The sequence below is a fragment of the Podarcis tiliguerta genome (assembly GCF_965153285.1).
Source record: "Podarcis tiliguerta genome assembly, chromosome: 13".
Lineage (NCBI taxonomy): Eukaryota > Metazoa > Chordata > Lepidosauria > Squamata > Lacertidae > Podarcis > Podarcis tiliguerta.
The window spans coordinates 33,867,033-33,886,626 of NC_139546.1; the positions used below are offsets into that span (position 1 = coordinate 33,867,033).

A 19,594-nucleotide genomic window follows, 5' to 3' on the forward strand; every position below is an offset into this window, starting at 1 on the left:
GACTCTGAATCAGGCTTCTCTCAGTACAAGATGCACTAGGCCTTCAATGGCTGCACAGCCAGAAAATGTCCCCATCAGCCCTTGTCTTTGCTTAGAGAATTGACATTATCAGCAATATGGCCTGTGGTATTAAAACAGTTCTCTTTTTGAGCTGAGAAAAGGTTCAGGAAGGGACAACCAAAAAATGATCTAGGGGTTGGAGCAACTGCCCTATGAGGAAAGGTTACAAAAATTCTGTAACATTTAGCGAAAAGGCAAGAAAAGGGGTGTGGCAGGATGGAGGTATATAAGTGCATGCATGATATGAAGAAAGTGGGTAGGGAAAGATTGTTCTCCCTCCCTTGAGGCCATCCAAGGAAGATGACTGTTTCAGGATTAAGGACAGAGAGAAGAAATATTTCTTCACACTGTGCATAGTTAAAACTTAAGAATCTGCTCCCACAAAATGTAGTGATGGCTTTAAAAGAGGATTAGACAAATTCATTGAGGGTAAGGCTGTCAGTGACTACAAGCCATGGAAACTATGATCTACCTCCACTGAAAAAGGCAGTATGTCTCTGAATATTAGTTTCAGAATCACAAGGGGGGGGGGAGTGTTGTTGTGCTGACATCCTGCTTGCAGGCTTCCTATAGGCACCTGGTTGGTCACTGCGAGAACAGGATGCTGGACTAGATGGGCCACTGGCATGATCCAGCAGAGCTCTTTTCTTACATTGTTAGGCCAGTTGGGTCTCATGGTTGGCTTTCCTAAACTAACCCAGAGCAAAACCAAAACACTCTTCCAGATCCAAATGGTATGGAAAGATAGTGCTGGTAATGGAAGACCTGGTACAGTGGTACCTCGGATTACAGATGCTTCAGGTTACACACTCTGCTAACCCAGAAATAGTACCTCGGGTTAAGAACTTTGCTTCAGGATGAGAACAGAAATCGCATGACAGTGACGCGGCAGCCCCATTAGCTAAAGTGGTACTTCAGGTTAAGAACAGTTTCAGGTTAAGAACTGACCTCCAGAATGAATTAAGTTCTTAACCCGAGGTACCACTGTAATCAAGTGTAATCCATCTCTTTAGGAAGCTTGTCTGCTATTACTGAACAACTCAACACATGTTCAAAGAGCCAGAGGGCTGAAAAAAATACTGCATTTGTGGATTAAAGCAGGGTTTCCCAAACATGGGTCTCCAGCTGTTGTTGGACTACAATTCCCATCATCCCTGACTCCTGGTCCTGCTAGCTAGGGATGATGGGAGTTGTAGTCCAACAACAGGTAGACGCCCAAGTTTGGGAAACCCTGCATTAAAACTTTAAAACCCCTAAATCTTGACTCTTCAGCAACCAAGAAATATATCACCATTACTGTTTTGTTACAGAGAGTGGAAAAGAGGCAGTGGATTGGAGAAGGTCACCTAGTGAATCCATGGCAGTTTTCAGCCCGTGACTTTCAGATCCAAATCAAAACACCTGTTGCTTAGGATATGCAGCAGAAGCACCCATGGGGACTATGTGCAAGTAAAGTCATTGCCACATCTGGGTACAGAGGGTACAGCTTGATAACCTGTTGGTGGAAGTTGGGGAGCAGGACTCCGCCACTCAGTCCCCTCTTGCGCTTCACCCACATTGCCACTTTTATCCCCTTCCTGCATGCACAAAAGCTCACAGTGATGTAGGCTTTAGGGTCCCACAGGACTCCTGGTTCTTTATACAGTGGTACCTTGGGTTACATACACTTCAGGTTACATACACTTCAGGTTACAGACTGCTAACCCAGAAATAGTACCTCGGGTTAAGAACTTTGCTTCAGGATGGGAACAGAAATCGTGCTCCGGTGGCGCAGCAGCAGCAAGAGGCCCCATTAGCTAAAGTGGTGTTTCAGGTTAAGAACAGTTTCAGGTTAAGAATGGACCTCCGGAACGAATTAAGTACTTAATCCGAGGTACCACTGTACAGTGGAGCGGTCCCCAGACTATGCTTACTTTTTTAAAATGAAAAGCGGCAGGGGCAGCTGCTATTGGTCAGAAACCTGAAGGGATGCGACTAGGTGGGGTGGGCCTCTTACCTTTTCTCTATTCCAGGCCTGGTAGGTGGGCCAGTTCATAGCCATGTTCACCAGACTCGCTAGCAGCAGGCACAGCATCGCTCCCAGACTGACAAAGCGCCACATGTAGCTGTAGATCCTCCAAGGCCGCCAGCCCAGCATGTCTTCTATGTCACTTAAGAACCTGCGGATGAAGGGAAAAGGATCAAGATGGCAGACGAGGCACCTCAGGTGTTAAGAGACCCCGGAAGCACAGGGGAAGAAGAGAAACAGGCTCTGCCCAAAGCCACAAGGTAGACATTCTCTCCCACCTGCCCACCCCTCCCTTGAGAAAGCAGGGTAGAGAATTACCTGTCTGCTCCGTAGATCCAGGCCACGGCAAAAGCTTCAAAAGCCACAACAATAAGCAGGGGCAGGGTAGCCGAGTAGTCGTCAAACATGGACACAAAATAGCTGCCAGACCGTTGCACGAAAAGCAGGCCCAGCAGGAATCCAATAATACAACACAGCACTGTGGGGGGAGAGAAAAAGGAGAGCAGGTTGGCTTGGCTGGACACCTGCTGGACCGCAGGGGCCCCGGTGTAGTGGTCAGGCAGGATTGCTATGAGGAATTATGAAAAATGAAGAAAGCCATTGTGTCAGCAGTGAAAGCATTGCTTTGACTGGCTTTGAGTCATTGACATGACTTCTCATCAATCCCACAAGCCTCTGCCACATTTTCTCTATGCCTGACAGTCACGTATAAAGCATTCTATACAGACCAGTTGCTTCACCAGGCATCCTGGGTACATAAAGATAAGGAGGTAGCTTTGATGTAGCTTTTTTTAATCTTTAGGTAGATTTTAGGGCTAGGAAAGACTTTACGTGAAGGTGATAAAATGCCTGTATTTCCTGTTTCCTGCCTGTTTATGACTTCTGGGGTTTGCTAAATGTATTCCTCCTTGGCTCCTGTTTTATTTAGCTTGAACATGTATGCATGCTCAAATAGGAAATAGATCTTTGTAGTTAAGAGGCTATGATCTGACTTTGTCCCCACGTGGGAATTTTTTGAAATGATCAGAGGAAATCTGATTGGTTCTTACAAACGCTGTGTAAGTCCTTTGGTTATTAAAAACGCCTGGGCCAGGGAGTGGCATGTGCACTTTCTCCCAGGTCTTGCTGGTCAAGCCTCGTGTCTTTTGTATTAATCAGGGTCCAGTCCTTCCTTTGCCTTCAGAACGCAGCACCCCGGTCTAGACAGGAGACACAGGGAAATATTACAAGAACTTCATAAACTGAAAACTAGTGTTTGAGTTTGTATTTTTCCTCCTGCCTGCCAGTCCCCTTTCTTTGAGCGCTGTGCCTTTTAGATAGCAATCCCGAGGGCAGGGACTGCCTTATTACTAACCTTTGTAAGTGGGAGCCTTTTTCAGCTAAAGAGACGGCAATTACTTATTTGAAGTCTTTTTATTGTGCCTTTGTTGTTGTACCTTATTTGATGTTTGTTTTCCTCTGTCCAACACTACAGAATTTTGTTGTTTTGCAAAATAAAACCCATCCACCTCACTCTTCTGCCCCCTGATGGATGTTGTTCCGTCTCTTGGTTTTGGGTTCTGCCCTACCTGTGAAGAGGGTCCGCCGGCGCTGGAGGCTGTGGAAGTTGTCCAGCAATGGAGTGATGATCCCTTGCATGTTCCCCAGCATAGTGCTCAGCCCCAAGTTCAGCAGCATGAAAAAGAACAGCACCGACCAGAATGGGGAGGTTGGAAAGAGGGTCATGGCCTCCGTGAAGGTGATGAAAGCCAGTCCTGTGCCTTCCACATCCTGGGAGTTTGAAAAGAAGAAATATCTGGGTATCAGCCACTGAAATGGGCAAGTGACAAGCTTACACCTATCGGAAAGAAATACCTAAAACCTGGGCAATCTGCCATACAGGAAGTAGCAGTTTGTGGCACTCCTAATTGAATAGCAACAGGGACTATGGCTCTGTTCATGGCATAGGCCACGGTTTCTCCAACCTGGGTCTCCAGCAGCTTTTGGACTACAGCTCCCATCATCCCTAACCACTGGTCCGGATAGATAGGGATGTTGGGAGTTGTAGTCCAACAACAGCTGGAGGCCCATGTTTGGGAAACCCTGGCATAGACTAAGGGTGTGGAACATGTGACCCTCCAGGTGTTGTTGGACTCCAGCTCCCATCAGCCCAAGCCAACATAACCAATGGCCATGGATGATGGGAATTGTAGTCCAGCAACATCTAGAAGGCCAAAAGTTCCCACACTAGGTTTATGGGGCGTCATCTATTTAAGTGCTCACTCCTTGGTTCGGGTTTTGTTTTGAAGGCTTTCCCCCTGTACCTTAAAATTGACTCCAGGAGGCTTTGTGATTGACACAAGGGCCAGCCAGCGCTGTACAGAGCTCTGCTTTGAGAAGCTGGTGAGGCAGCTTCGTGATTGGTTGCCCTTGCGCCAATCAACCCAGTATACCTGAAGAAGCATCTCCACCCCCATTGTTCTGCCCGGACACTGAGGTCCAGCTCTGAGGGCCTTCTGGCGGTTCCCTCCCTGTGAGAAGTGAGGTTACAGGGAACCAGGCAGAGGGCCTTCTCGGTAGTGGCGCCCGCCCTGTGGAACGCCCTCCAGTGTCAATGAAATAAACAACTATCTGACTTTTAGAAGACATTTGAAGGCAGCCCTGTTTAGGGAAATTTTTAATGTTTGATGTTTTTAATAATTTGATATGTTTTAATAATTTGATATACAGTGGTACCTCGGGTTAAGTACTTAATGCGTTCTGGAGGTCCATTCTTAACCTGAAACTGTTCTTAACCTGAAACACCACTTTAGCTAATGGGGCCTCCTGCTGCCGCTGTGCCACCGGAGCACAATTTCTGTTCTCATCCTGAAGCAAAGTTCTTCAGAACTATTTCTGGGTTAGCGGAGTCTGTAACCTGAAGCATATGTAACCTGAGGTACCACTGTATTATTATTATATAATAATAATATTCTTTTGGGAGCCACCCAGAGTTGCTGGGAAAACCCAGCCTGATGGGGGGGTTTAAATATACTACGACTATGATGATGACTATTTAATAATAATAATAATAATGATGCAGATCTGGCTTCTCAAAACAGAGTCCCTCAAAGGTGACTTTTAAACACTTTTAAAAACAACTATGAGAGTTCAGGCACAGCTCATACATGCCTCATTCACACAAACATAGCTCGCCAGCCATGAATTGTGGTCTGCTTGATCACCCTATGTATACAGTGTGTATCTGTGTGTTCGTAGTGTGTGTGTGTGTGTGTGTGTGTGTGTACATACACACACACGCACACTTCAATTCCAGGGAAATTCACTGAGTCCCAAACATGTTGCCACACTAGGCCGGAGGCTACATTTTGACTGACATGGCACAAGTTATGCAAGCCCATCTCTTGCCCCTCGGACACAACCCCAAAAGGCAGCTGCTTCTGACGGCTTTCCCCCCTTTCGCAGCAGCCCAGCCTGCCGTCCTTCCTCCTCCCCAGTCACCTTGTTCATCTCATCCTCTGTGCGGCAGTCACTGATCTTCCACATCTGCAGCCACTCTGCTGTGTCGTTCTGAAGACCCTGATACCAAGCGCTGTACTCAGCAGCCGAGAGGTCAGAAAAGTTTCCAAGGTGGGGCAGCGTGGCAGGGAGGGAGCCGTTTGATGCTAGAAGAGACAAGGTTTTTGTATTCCTGGGGGGAAAGAAAAAGAATGGCAAGCAGCGAGGCCATTAATCAGCAATTACTCCAAATCTGAAAACACAAAGCCAACTAGCTGGGTAGAGCATGAGACTCTTAATCTAAGGGTTGTGGGTTTGAGCCCCATGTTGGACAAAAGATTCTTGCATTTGTGGGGATTGGAATAATAATAATAATAATAATAATAATAATAATAATAATAATAATAATAATAATTTATTATTTATTATTTATACCCCGCCCATCTGGCAGAGCTTCGCCAGCCACTCTGGGCAGCTTACAAACAAATATTAAAATACAGTAATACATCAAACATTAAAAGCTTCCCTAAACAGGGCTGCCTTCAGATGTCTCTTGTGATCCCTTCCAACTCTACAATTCTATGATGTGGTATCCCAGGGCGTCTGGTGCCCTGGACTATGATCCGTCTCCAAGCTTGCTCCTTCCATCACGGAAGGCAAGCAGGAATGTAGTCAACACACAATTTCCGAGTCTCTTCCCTTTGCTCCTCTGAAGGACGGAAGCTTGGGAGCATGTAATGAGCCTTACTCAAACTGAATGGATCCCTGGGTGATGCCAAAATAAGTTTCAAGTGAGTGAAGAAGAAGAAGAAGAAGAAGAAGAAGTTGTGGGTGGGGATGACTGGTTTGTTTTTGTTCTTGCTTTTATTATGTACAGCGGTACCTCAGAGGTGACATACGCTTCAGGTTACAGACTCCGCTAACCCAGAAATAGTACCTCAGGTTAAGAACTTTCCTTCAGGATGAGAACAGAAATCGTGCTCTGGTGGCGCGGCAGCAGTGGGAGGCCCCATTAGCTAAAGTGGTGCTTCAGCTTAAGAACAGTTTCAGGTTAAGAACGGACCTCTGGAACGAATTAAGTACTTAACCTGAGGTACCACTGTATTTTGTGTTTTTTATCTTGTATTTTTATGTTGTCAACCACCCTGACATCTGCAGATGAAGTGTGGTATACAAATTTAAATAAGAATACAGTCGTACCTTGGAAGTCGAACAGAATCCGTTCTGGAAGTCCATTCAACTTCCAAAACGTTTGGAAACCAAAGCGCAGAAGGTCCTGCAGCCAATCGGAAGCCACAGAAGCCTTGTTGGGCGTTCGGCTTCCAAAAATAGTTTGCAAACTGGAACAGTCACTTCCAAGTTTGTGGTATTTGGGAGCCAAAACATTAGAGAACTAAGCTGTTTGAAAACCAAGGTACGACTGTAATAATAAGAATGGAATGGAATTTCTCCAAAACAGCCCTCTAAATGGCCGTGGATGGGTAAAATTCTGAAGACTATGGTTGGATACAATCCTAACTCAGCAAGGGAGCCCCTCCAGGAATTCCCGTATGTGTCTGTGTCCAGAGCTAAAAGTGGGTTGGGGGGAGCAGGACACAGGCAGGCAGCTACTCACCTCTCCACACAGTCCTGTGTGATCATGTTGGCACGGAAGCCCAGCACGGCAAACACCACAAGTGTGGCCAGCACTGAAGTAAGGAAGTTGATCCCAGACACCAGCAGCCCGTCGATGTGGCAGTTGTTGTGGCGCGGGTTATAGCTGGAGTAGGCAATGATGGTCCCAAAGCCCAGTCCCAGGGCAAAGAACACTTGGGTGGCTGCCTGGCGCCAGACCTGCATGTCTCTCCAGATGGACAGCTAGAGGTTGGGTAAAGAGGACAAGGGTACAGGATTCATCCTCATGAATTCATCCTCAGAAAAGGAGAGGGGTTTTTCCAATGGAAGTAAATACTGGCAAATTAGAACTTGTCAGGAAGTTTGATTCTATGCATTTAGGCCCAGATCAAGATAATGGTCTCCTCTCACACAACAGGTTTTACCACCTTTGTCTTATTTGTGCTTTGTCATCTTAATTTTGCTTTTTTTCTTCATTTCCCATTGCCGCTCTGGCAAATAGCCACTGTTTGTTTAGTAAACATTTAATTTTTACATAGGAATTTCACTTTTCACAGTGATTTACCTCCACTGTTCACATTTTTTCCCACTCTCTATGCCCATATATGCACCTACTTGCCAATGCAAGGCTAGTACTTCATGCATCTGATGAAGCAGTCACTATCTGGCAGGAGTTTGCAGCCCAATCCTATGCATGCTTGCTCAAAATGGGTTTCACTTGTAAGTGAGAAGGCCGAGTACTGCAGGTGTCACAGGATTCGTTGCTGTTCACCTTCATCCTCATGACCCTTCACAACCTCTAACCTGAGACTGCTAGAAGTAGGTTTATAAACTCCATCTCAACCTAACCAAGATTTGCATTACCCTACACAAAGGCAGAACGATCTGCGTCCTGGATTTCTTAAAGAGTGCCTGCTTATGAACTTCCTTGTGAATGAGGTAAGAGAGGCCCTGTAATGAGCTCCGTCATATTTAGAAGTCAAACTGGCCTTGGCTAGAAGCAGGAGCAACCTGACATCCGCCATCTGGAAGCTGTGGAATATGTTTCATGGGCTACAGGTTTAGCACCTTCCCTTCTGTCATTCTACAAGCAGGTTGAGACACCCTGTTCTCAGGAAGGGCCATAGCTCAGTGGCAGTGAGTGCATCTGCTCTGCCTGGTTCAATCCTCTGCATCTCCAGGTAGGGCAGGTAGAGACTCCTGTCTGAAACCCTGGAAAGCCGCTGCCAGTCAGTATAGACAATGCTGAGACAAATGGATCAATGGTCTGATTCAGTATAAATTAGGTTAAAAGGTAAAAAGTAAAGGACCCTGGGACAGTTAAGTCCAGTTAAAGGCAACTATGGGGTTGCGGCGCTCATCTCGCTTTCAGGTCGAGGGAGCCGGCGTTTGTCCGCAGACAGCTTTCCGGGTCATGTGGCCAGCATGGCTAAACCACTTCTGGCGTGACAGAAACCAGAATGCATGGAAACGCCATTTACTGCCACAGCGGTACCTATTTATCTACTTGCACTGGCGTGCTTTCTAACTGCTAGGTTGGCAGGAGCTGGGACCAAGCAATGGGAGCTCACCTCGTCATGGAGATTTGAACTGCTGACCTTCTGATCAGCAAGCCCAAGAGGCTCAGTGGTTTAGACCACAGCACCACCAGAGTCCTATGTTCCAGCGTTTTCTATATGTATTCATTAATCTATTACTTGCAGTGATGTTGCCTTTTCTTTTGCTGACAGTTTTGTTGCGTTCTTCCACTGGATTATTTTAAGCCAGTTTTTAATTGTTTGGTTTGGATTCGTTTCACTGTTTAAACACGTCTGCACCACTTTTCTGCAGTAGTATGGAAGTTTTGTAAGTAAACAAGTGAAATAATGCTAACCCTGCGGTTAAGCGCTTGGGTGGGGGGGGAATAAAGGGAATTTGCATGCAGCAGGGGAAGTGGGCACACGTGTACGAGAGTGTTCTTCCTTTGCACAGGGCTCTTACATTGGGCGTGAACATGATTCTGATCCCATCAACCGCTCCTTCTAGCAGCAGCGCCCGTACGAGGAAGCACAAGAGGACCACGTAGGGGAAAAGAGAGCTGAAATACAGAACCTGCAAAGGAGATGGGGGGGGGGGAGAGAAAATCAAAACCAGGGACTGACAGCCTGTTTGTGGTGAAACAACCATTGGTACAAGATGCCGGCATTTCATTACCAAGTTCTCCATCCCAGGTATTTTGACATTGGGACCAGTAGTGGACAATCTTAGAACCATGTTTATGGATCCTGATCAATCTGAAGGCAAAGCATGATTTTAAAACACTATTAATCAGAGCAGGAGTGGGGAAACTTTGGTCCACAAGCAAATACTGGCATACCAGCAAGGTCCAAGTTGGCCATTTCTTCCAAACCCAATGCACCTGTACAATGGCTGATGTCACTTGGTAATATCAGCTGTGGGGCAGCAGTGCTCAGCAGGGAGCCGGGTGCGGCTTTGCAAGTACATCCCATGTGGGGAATGCACTGACAAAGTAGAAACCTGTGGACAATACAGTGGTGCCTCGCAAGACGAAAAGAATCCGTTCCGCGAGTCTCTTCGTCTAGCGGTTTTTTTGTCTTGCGAAGCAACCCTATTAGCAGATTAGCGGATTAGCGCTATTAGCGGCTATTAAAGGCTTAAGGGATTAGCGGATTAGCTGCTAAAAGGCTATTAGCAGCTTAGTGCCTTAGGAAAAGGGGGTGGGGAGCGAAAAAAAATCGCAGGAACTTGCAAGACATTTTCGTCTTGTGAAGCAAGCCCATAGAGAAATTTGTTTTGCGAAGCACCTCCAAAACGGAAAACCCTTTCGTCTAGCGGGTTTTCCGTCTTGCGAGGCATTCGTCTTGCGGGGCACCACTGTAGTATCAAACTTTCTGCTGCTCAGCTAGTGAGCAGAGGGTTCTCTCCTGCTGGTGTTGATGAAGCAAAACACTCCCTCCTACCCAGGTCAACTTTTGATGAGAGGGAAAGTGCCCTCGCAACTGACCTTGCCAGAGGACTTGATGCCTTTGATCATTGCCAAGCACACAAGAGCCCAAGCGGCAAAGAGGCAGCCAGTAAGAGCCGGGTCAAGGCCTCCGCTCTCGTCCAGGGAGTTGGTCACATGCAAGGCCTTGCGGTACCAGAAGTAGACGGTGGGAGAACTGTGGCCACACTCCGTTTCTAAGATGAGGACAAGGACACACAGAGACAGAAAGACAGAGAGGTGCAAAGGTTAGGGGCAGAGTGTCATTGGTGAGGCTTATTTGACAACAAGGAGCTGAGACTTTCGTGTCACTGGCCCAGTGCTGTGGAACATTCTGCCAATTAAGAGATTTAGCAGGCAACTTCTGTTTCAATTTCTAAATGCCTGCTGGAAACTTTCCTATTCCATCAGGCCTATGCAGGCAATTAAAAATCCAGCTTTCCAAAATAATTAGCTTATTTCTGATTTAAACATTTTATATGGTTTTTATTGTGTGGTTTTATGCACAATTGTTTGTAAATCACTATTATTTTTAATGAATAGCAGTATATAAATATTCTTATAAATAAGGTAACGGGACAAAATAATCAAGCCCCTCTCCTCCCTTTTCCCATCCATATTTTGGTATGGTTAAACTGAAGATTATGGGGTTTTTCAGGACAGAACTGAAAAAATATTAGTCTGGCAAATATATATATACAGTGGAACCTTGGTTCCCAAATGTCTTAGTTGCCGAACAACTTGGCTCCTGAACGCCGCAAACCTGGATGTGTTCTGGTTTGCCAACCTTTTTTGGAAGCCAAACGTCTGACGTGGCTTCCGTTTGAGCACAAGAATCTCCTGCAGCCAATCGGAAGCTGTGCCTTGGTTTTCGAACAGTTTCGGGAGTCGAACATACTCCCGGAACGGATTAAGTTCAAGAACCAAGGTACCACTGTATCTCAAGTTCATCAGCACTTCCTGACAACCGGGAGTACATTTTGTCTCCGTTCAATGACATCAAGGCAGCTTAGCCCTGCCCCCTCCTCAAACCTTCCAATCCCTTACCTGGGGCAGTTTGATTGGTTGCTGCTGGGCAATCAGTCCAAGGCAGGGGTAACTGGAAGGAGTTAGCCAGATAGAAAAGACTCCATGCAATGATGACATTATAATACAGGGCAACAAAGGAACAAACCTGAAGAGGAAGAGGAAGAGATCAGCGTCCTTCTCACTCCATCCCCAATGGGCACTGACACAGCTACCTCAGGGGAAGGGGCAGCTCTTTAGGGTCAAAGAACATATTAAAACACATTTTTACGTCATGCGTTCAAAACTGGTCTCCTCTCCTCCCTTAAAAAAAATCAGGCATGGGGGCCCACTGATCTGAATTGGGTTAATCATATGTTTGGAGGGGGGGGGAGCGCCTTACATTTGCCTCCTGAAACTCCCTTGTACCCAAAAGATGCTATTTACAGCAAATAGCACCTTCAAGTACATTTTTTGGCAGGAAAATTTATTGCCCCTTCCTTCCAAGAATTTTTTCCGAAAGAAACAGATGTGGTCTAAGCATGTTAGTTAAAAATATTTTTAATGAGAAGTGTCGTTTGATCCTTAGGATCATATTCCCAGCACTAAAATGCAGCTGCTTCGGGGGCGAGATACTGGAGATGTTTAACATGTCTATCCCCAGGAATTTAGGGCAGGATGTTAACTGCAATTGGCAATTATCTCACTGGCACTTTAATCTAGGCAAGGCAGAAGAAGGCTGAGGGGAGAAGCCCTTCGCTCCACCAATTCCATTACTCGCTGCCATCTGGATAATTAATTTGTGGAATTCTCTGCCACAAGATATAGCGGAGGTCACTAGCTTAGGTAGCTTTAAAATGGGATTAGACAAACTTGTGGAGGACTTGTCTATCAATGGCTATCAGCTGGCATGAGGGCACAATAGAGCCTCCATGCTTGCAGAAAGTCTACCTCTGAATTCCAGTTGCTGGCGGAGGGTGGCATTAGCAGCAGAGGGCTATCTCCTTCACACCCCCTCTTATGAGTATCCAGTTGGCTGCTATGGGAAGCAGGCCGTGGGACAAGATCAGGGCTGAGGAACTGGTGTCTCTTGAGATGCTGTTAGGACTCCAATTCCCATCAGCCTCAGCCAGCATGGCCCAACAGTCAGGAATGATGGGAGCTGTATTCCAGCAACACCTGGAAGGCCACACGTTGCCCACTCATGACACAGACCAGCAGTGGGAGACCCTCTGGCCTAGTTAGGCCTCCCCATTTGGTCCAGGAGGCCATTTTGTTAAACCACACCCACCTGTCTTACACCTGTCTTCATTTAAGTCAAGTGTGGGGCAGGTAAAAATGGGGCAGGTCGAGGTTTGAAGGCATCGCTGTGTCTTCCAGGCTTTGTGCCTTTGGCAAGCGCCGACAAGCAGCTGATTACTGGCATTTGCAAAGCCCCTGCCTGACAGCAGGCCTTCAAAGTCTGTTTGCAGGCGCACTCTGGATTAAAAATTCGCCTACAAACAAATTTCAAAAGCAGGCGCACTGTGGATGCGAATCAGCTGACTGAATCCAACAGCACTTCTCTGAAAGGGCTTGTTCCCATCAGCTGTTCTGTGCTGAGAACGAGCCCCTTTGAAGTTGTTACCCAACACCATAATGACATCAGGTGATTGACAGGTGGGGGTGCCCACTCACCTGTCAAAGTTGGCTTGGGGGGGAGGGAGAGGCAGTGCTCCAGCCTGCCAGCTGGATCCAATTCCACACCCCCAATATAGTATAAGAAGAGACTGATGGGTGAGATTCGGGGTGAGCGAGCTCAAAGGCAAAAGGTTTTCAGAAGTGCTGCCGGAGGAACAACTCACCATGCAGCTGGCGAAGCCAATGCCCACCAGGCGGGGGCTGATGTACTTCCAGACCCCAATGCTGCCCTGCCGGATAATCTGCCCAGCCGCCAGCTCCAAGAAAAACAAGGGGATCCCAATGATGAAGAGAAGCAGCAGGTACAGCAGCAGGAAGGCACCTGGCCAGGAGGAGACAGACACACACGGCTACAGCATCCAAGCAACACTGTGCTCCCAGACCCCCCCAGCAGTCTCCCCTGATTCCACAGCCAGTTACCCCCACCCACCCCGAATCAGAAATAATTTAAGGGAGGAAACAGGTGCTCCCATGAAAGAGCATTAGAGGTCAGCTGGTTGTGGGGTGAGCTCAACTCCCCCCCCCCCCAGACACACAAATACGGTCTGTGGCAAATTCCCATTGCCGCCTCTTCCTACTCTCCTCCCCACCCACAAGTGGATTCCAGTTCTCTCCCTGTCTGAAGCGCATGCCATGATTATGCAACCAAATATTTGGCTCTTTCAAATAAAGAGGGAGGGGGTTGTTTTTCTTTTTAAACACCATTGCTTAAACACGTTCAAAACTGTGGTTTTTTGGGGACTGGCACAAGGAAGGTGTTTTCGGGATTGGTACAAGGGCAGCACTGTGAAAATCCAGTTTCTGCCACCTCCTCCCTGCAGAATTGGGTTCTTCCATCCAAAATGGCCAAGGCAGCTGTACACACTTCCATAGCAGGCTCAAGCTATGCAAGTTTGTTTTGTAAGCACAGCCTGGCTGTTACCTGCAACACAAGACTGCCCCCCTTCCCATTTACCAGCTGCTGCTCACAGTGGCCAAGAAGTACCTAAGACCCGGGTATTGCGTTGGTGTATTGCAGGAGAAGCTGGCATGGTAGGGCAGTTCAGTGGCAGTGCTGAGGTTGCTACTTCATTGTCACACAAGTCCACTTTGGGCCCCCAAATGCCTTGGGCCTCAGCACCTTTGGAATTTAAGCAGGCAGCCACTTATGGCAGGGCCTTCTCTGTGGTGGCCCCTGCCATGGCCGTTTCCATCTCCCATACCCTTCTAATAGTGATCTGCTTCTTATCTCTTCTCTTCTATGTGCATCACTGTCAAGGCTGTAACTGCTTTTCAGTTTGTGTGCTGGGGTGTTTTGCATGATTTCTAAGTTGAGATGTTCAATGCCTTGAAAGCCCAATGATGCAGAAAGGTGACACATGCATTTAAAATAAGGAGAAGTTAAAAGGCACAGGTACCCTGCTACAAATGAATGAAAAAGGGGACAATCTTGCTCTACGCCAGCCCCGAGCTTGCAAGAAATGCCTATATCCACTTACCTCCCCCATTTTTATGGCAGAGGTAGGGGAATCGCCAGACGTTGCCAAGCCCAACCGAAAATCCAACCTGGGCCAGGATATACTGAACTTTGGACCCCCAGGCCGGGCGGGTATCAGGTTCATCAGTGAGCAGATCTTGATTGAATTCGCCTTCGGCGTTTGCTGCAGATTCGAGGTCCGCTTTGGATTTCTCCATTGGTGGACGGATGTGATACACACACACAAATTGTGCACACGGCTAAATCCTAGGGCCCTTGCACAATCACACGCCTTCACACTTGTCTGTCCACAATTATGTCACACCCTAAAAAAGACTCTTCTCCTGCAACTAGCACAGGCTCACGTGTACCATGGGACCAGGGAAACAGAAAGTGAACTGCTAAAAGTGTATACACTCCTTGCACATTAAGCAAATCTCTCTCACACTCCCACAGATGTGGGCATTCGTGTGTGTCAATTAACACTTAGCACACAGAACTTTGGCCCTCACACTGTTGTGCGGTCGCAGATGCACATGCCTACGAAATTCTCTATGGGATTGATGCACTGAAACACGAACTAAACTCACACACATCACTCGATCAGTTCATGCACGCACATACGGACAACCCACTCATACAAAGAGGGTTTCTCACTTTGCCCTTGCGTTGTCTGTGCCTACCCTCAATCACAGCCAATTAAAAGAGTTTGGATGCTATATGCATACAAAGATTCACACATGTGAAAGTGGGCGGAGACAGTGTCCTGTAGGCTCCATGAATTACATATGCTACGAGATGCACACACAGGCACACACGCTTGCCGACTCCTCTCCAAAGCAAAGAAGGATTCAAGCCTAGAAAGAGAAGAAGAATCAGAGAAAGGAGTGAGTGTAAGGCCAAAGGTAAGATGCCCAGTTGGAGGGTCAGTTAGGATTCCCCAAACCAGCCTTCTTCCACCTGGGAACTACAACTCCCATCATTCCTGTCAATTGGTTACGCTGGCTGGGAACAGTAGGAGTTGTAGTCCAAAAGAGACTCCAAGGAGACTCCACACCATGGGGTGGGATCCAAAGCTAGTGTTGCGCCAAGCAGAACCACCAAAGTTAATGGGCACGACTGATTCAGGTTCATTCACTTCAATGGGCCTACTCTGAGCAGAATTTCGGTCAATATAAGCGCATTGCATTGTGTATTGACTTATAATTACTTTGTGTCTGGAAAATGAGAAGGAAATGTAACAAACTGAAATGGCAAGATGGACAGAGATTTTGCCTGCTCCTGTGCTGTCAATTCCTCTGGCCTGCTCCCCAGAAACTTTAATAAGAAGTATTTATTACCATGAAATAGGAGTCAGAGCTCTTTGGAGCCAAGAATATCCCAGCACAAAGTGCCTTTCAAACACTTGTTTGGACATCATCTTACCACTCCTGTCAGGGGATTAAAGTTACGTCAAACTGTGTATCTTTCTAGGCCTGGAATTATTCAAATTGGCATAAATGCATTTCATTTAGATGCCTTGCAATTTATTTATTTTTCGGCGCCATCTGAAACTTTGCTTGTTTTCCCTCTCTGAATAAACAGGATGGGTATTTGTGGCTGGGGAAAAAATGTTTCTCAAGAAATATGGATGGAAGTGAACAAGAAAATACAGTTCTCTAGAAGTTGGGTGTGGGTGGGAGCTTCGGGGAAGCTGAATTGAGACACCCTTCCCCTGCCTTAGCTAGACCACTGGAATCTATCTTCACCCCGATCCCTTGGTTTTCTACAGATTATAGGAGAAGTTAGCTGCTGTCAAAATCATTTCAGTGGTTTTCAGTAGCCATGAAAGACCTGAAACTCTAAAAACAAGAATAGAGTTCTCAATGTCTGGATCTCATATTAGCCATAGAGCCACATTTTCTCTAAAGGTAAAGGTAAAGGTACCCCTGCCCGTACAGGCCAGTCTTGACAGACTCTAGGGTTGTGCGCCCATCTCACTTAAGAGGCCGAGGGCCAGCGCTGTCCGGAGACACTTCCGGGTCATGTGGCCAGCATGACTAAGCCGCTTCTGGCGAATCAGAGCCGCACACGGAAACGCCGTTTACCTTCCCGCCAGTAAGCGGTCCCTATTTATCTACTTGCACCCGGGAGTGCTTTCAAACTGCTAGGTTGGCAGGCGCTGGGACCGAGCAACGGGAGCGCACCCCGCAGCAGGGATTCGAACCGCCGACCTTTTGATCGGCAAGTCCTAGGCGCTGAGGCTTTTACCCACAGCGCCACCTGTGTCCCATACATTTTCTCTACTCAAGCACAAATCATACTAATGTCTGGATTTCTTGCCTCTGAGCATCTGGTATTTTACAGCAGGTGTGAAAGCCCTCAGGCATTGGGGCCTAATGTGCCTGTCCAGGCCTTTCTGTCTGGCCATTGGAACTTCCCTCAGGCTCTGCTTCCTATCCTATCCTGACTGTTTTTGTCTGGTTGGAATGTGTCCTTGATTGGTAGATAGATATAGGGGTGTGGGTGTGTGGGTGTGATACCTACAATTGCTTTAACTGTTTTTAGTTAAACAAAGGTCAAATTCACACTACACATTTAAAGCGCTATGATACCACTTTACATGGCCACGACTTCCCCCAAATATTCCTGGGAGCTGTCATTTGTTCAGGGTGCTGGGAGTTGCTAGGAGATCCGTAATCCCCTCACAGAGCGACCATTCCCAGAGTGGTTGAACTATTAATCTCTCTTCACAGGAAATGTTTGGGAATTGTAATTCTGTGAGGGGAACAGGGTCTCCTACCTAACAACAGCACCCTTGGCAAACCACACCTCCCAGGATTTTTCGAAGGAAACAATGACTGTTTAAAGTGGCATCATAGTGCTTTAAATTTACAGTGTGGATGCGGCCTGTTTTGACCAGGGGCAAAAGTGGGTGAGGCAACAAATGTAAATTCTGCTGTTGCATAGTAGGCTAGCTTCTACACAGACTCACACACCACTCTCTATCCTCCATCCGGACGTATAAGAGACCTTATCAGAATTCAGGGGCACATTCCACCCATGGAAAAACGTGCAAGGAGGGCCCTCTTGCCCTGCTGCCGCCCAGGTCTCTGGTCTCTCATCTTTAGGTTAGAGAATTCAGAACAAACAGCCTTGGGCCACAATCTCTGCAAAAGTGGTTGCGACTGCAAAATTTGCAACAAATAATCTCCTCCCCTCCCTTCTTTGTGCGTATTCAGTTACTCTCTCATAATCTGCCCATGCCGTGGGCAAGTGTGGGAGGGCAATGCCAACTTCAGCGGGCGAGCAGGAGGCAATGCCAACGGTTATCATGCCTGGCTCTGCGTAAGCGGTGAACTTTTGTCCGCTGCCCCCCCCCCCTTTTTCCAGCGCCAATGCCAACCGCTCATTATTTCCCACAATAAGGACTGGAGGCTGGACTAACCTTCACAGACATAGTGGTGGCCAAGGTCAGATATGAAAGGAAGGAATGTGTGCCAGCTCACGGAGTGGGGGCAGGGAGAGAAAGGGTTCAGGAAAGGGGCAGCGTTGGCACAGGACAGCTCCTGCCTGCCTATCGGGCAGAGCCAGCCGTCTCCCTGCAAAGGCTCCCAGGCATGGTTTGGCAGAGCTAATTGCCTGAAATTAAGGAAAATGTTTATATCTCTAGGTCTGCAGACTATGCATGTCATGAAGGCAGTTGCCTTACATACAAGACTTTGCATGTTTGCAGTTCTTTCGTTGCGAAAGATTTTCCACATGACTTCCTATTTACAAAGCTCCCAGAGGACGCTGGAGCTGCATTCACACCTGAATTTAAAGAGCATTTATGGCACGGTGACTTTTTCCAAAGCTGGAGACGGTAGTTTGTTAAGGGTGCTGGGGAGGTTTAGCTTTTTGAGGCTTAAACTACAGTTCCCATGGTTCTTTGGAGCAAGCCATGTATGGTGTGTATGCACAGAGATCTCAGGTTCCACCCTCAGCATCTCCAGTTGAAACACTCTCTATTGACAGGGCTAAAGAAAGGTTTTTCCTTTGCCTGAGATCTTGGCTAGGTGGAACCAATGGTCAGAATCCACTTGAGAAGCTTCATATATGATAACAAATACAGAGGATGGCTAAGTATACTCACATGCAGCGGAGGTATCTTATGTGCTCATCTAAGCATGCAACAGGGAAAAAACAGTTTACAGCAGCATGCCCACTCTCATTTTCTGTCCTCTCAGTCCTTGGCTTCTTAAGTTCACAAATTATATCTCCTTGGTGTAGCAATCTGTGAAGGTAGACGAACAGCCATAACTGGGTTGTCCATTCAGACATCACTCCAAATCACAGTTAAGCACAAAACATGGTTCATAAATACATTTTAAGGTGCAGTTTCCAGTTCTATTTTCCCAGTCAATCCAATCATAAACCCTAGTTTTTCAATTCGAACGCAGCAAACCATAGTTAAAATTTCTTAACTACGATTTGGCAGGATGTCTGAATTGAGACACTGCATTTAATTAGATGTGGGAATGCCTAACTTCTACTCTTGTGTGGCTTCTGCGTTGCTGCTTATCAGATTCCAGCTTTGTTTCCCAAATATACAATTTCAGCAACAAGATTTTGCTACTTTTTCAGTCTTGTCTTAAGGCTAGAGAAGAATATCAAATGATAGATAAACTCAATTAAGTCTGACAACACAAGATGTTTTATATCACTTAACTGTGATGTAGAAATAGCTGCACCTGTGAACTCACTGAATCCAACAAAATCCCCACAAACACACATTTAATTCTGTGGCATAAATAAAACACGTGTAGCTGCATAACAGATCCTCTGAGGCAACTGTGCAGAAGGGGCTGCTGTTAAATAGCTGCCGCTGCACGTACTGAATTGTGCAATGCTTGCAAGTGGCAAACTGTGTGTGGTTTGCCTCAAGGTTTGTTGTTTCACAAAATGGAGTGAGGAAAGATGCTGCGTCCTTGCCATACATTTAAAGCACTTTCCAAGCTCAAAAGAGCCCTGGGAACTGTAGTTTGCTAAAGGTGCTCAGAACCATAGTTGTCTGAACCTACAGTACACAGCCAAAAGCAGAAAACTAGCACATGGGAAGGGGGTGTGGGAGTTCGTAATCCTTTTCCCATGTGCCATTTTCCCACTAAAACACAAACACACACAAAGCTTTTTTTGGAGTGGGGATGCCCCGCAAGGAAAAATACGTACACACGCACACAGGACAATGTTTCTGCTTTAGTTTGCAGCCTCCACAGCTACATTTTGTCAAAAGTTGGAGATAAGCTACGCATGACTGAGAACGACACGTAGCTCAAGCCTCGCACCATGC

At 46.9% G+C, this 19,594-nt stretch overlaps 1 protein-coding gene across 5 annotated transcripts in view; it reads right to left on the reverse strand.

Moving 5' to 3' along the window:
• The window catches only part of SLC6A16 (solute carrier family 6 member 16), a 29,735-nt gene that overhangs the window by 2,262 nt on the left and 7,879 nt on the right, over positions 1 to 19,594 (reverse strand). For 4 of the 5 annotated variants that reach the window (XM_083411412.1, XM_083411415.1, XM_083411414.1 and 1 more), the window contains exons 3-13: positions 18,398 to 18,538; positions 14,306 to 15,140; positions 12,992 to 13,149; positions 11,190 to 11,316; positions 10,164 to 10,339; positions 9,140 to 9,250; positions 7,161 to 7,402; positions 5,549 to 5,738; positions 3,637 to 3,838; positions 2,387 to 2,546; positions 2,057 to 2,219 (exon numbers count right to left, since the gene is read on the reverse strand). In XM_083411412.1, coding sequence (XP_083267538.1) covers positions 2,057 to 2,219; positions 2,387 to 2,546; positions 3,637 to 3,838; positions 5,549 to 5,738; positions 7,161 to 7,402; positions 9,140 to 9,250; positions 10,164 to 10,339; positions 11,190 to 11,316; positions 12,992 to 13,149; positions 14,306 to 14,501 — 1,725 coding nt within the window. In that variant the 5' untranslated portion in view covers positions 14,502 to 15,140; positions 18,398 to 18,538. Of the gene's footprint in view, positions 1 to 2,056; positions 2,220 to 2,386; positions 2,547 to 3,636; positions 3,839 to 5,548; positions 5,739 to 7,160; positions 7,403 to 9,139; positions 9,251 to 10,163; positions 10,340 to 11,189; positions 11,317 to 12,991; positions 13,150 to 14,305; positions 15,141 to 17,710; positions 17,905 to 18,397; positions 18,539 to 19,594 lie in introns of all 5 variants that reach the window. The other variant, XM_083411416.1, reaches the window with a different exon arrangement.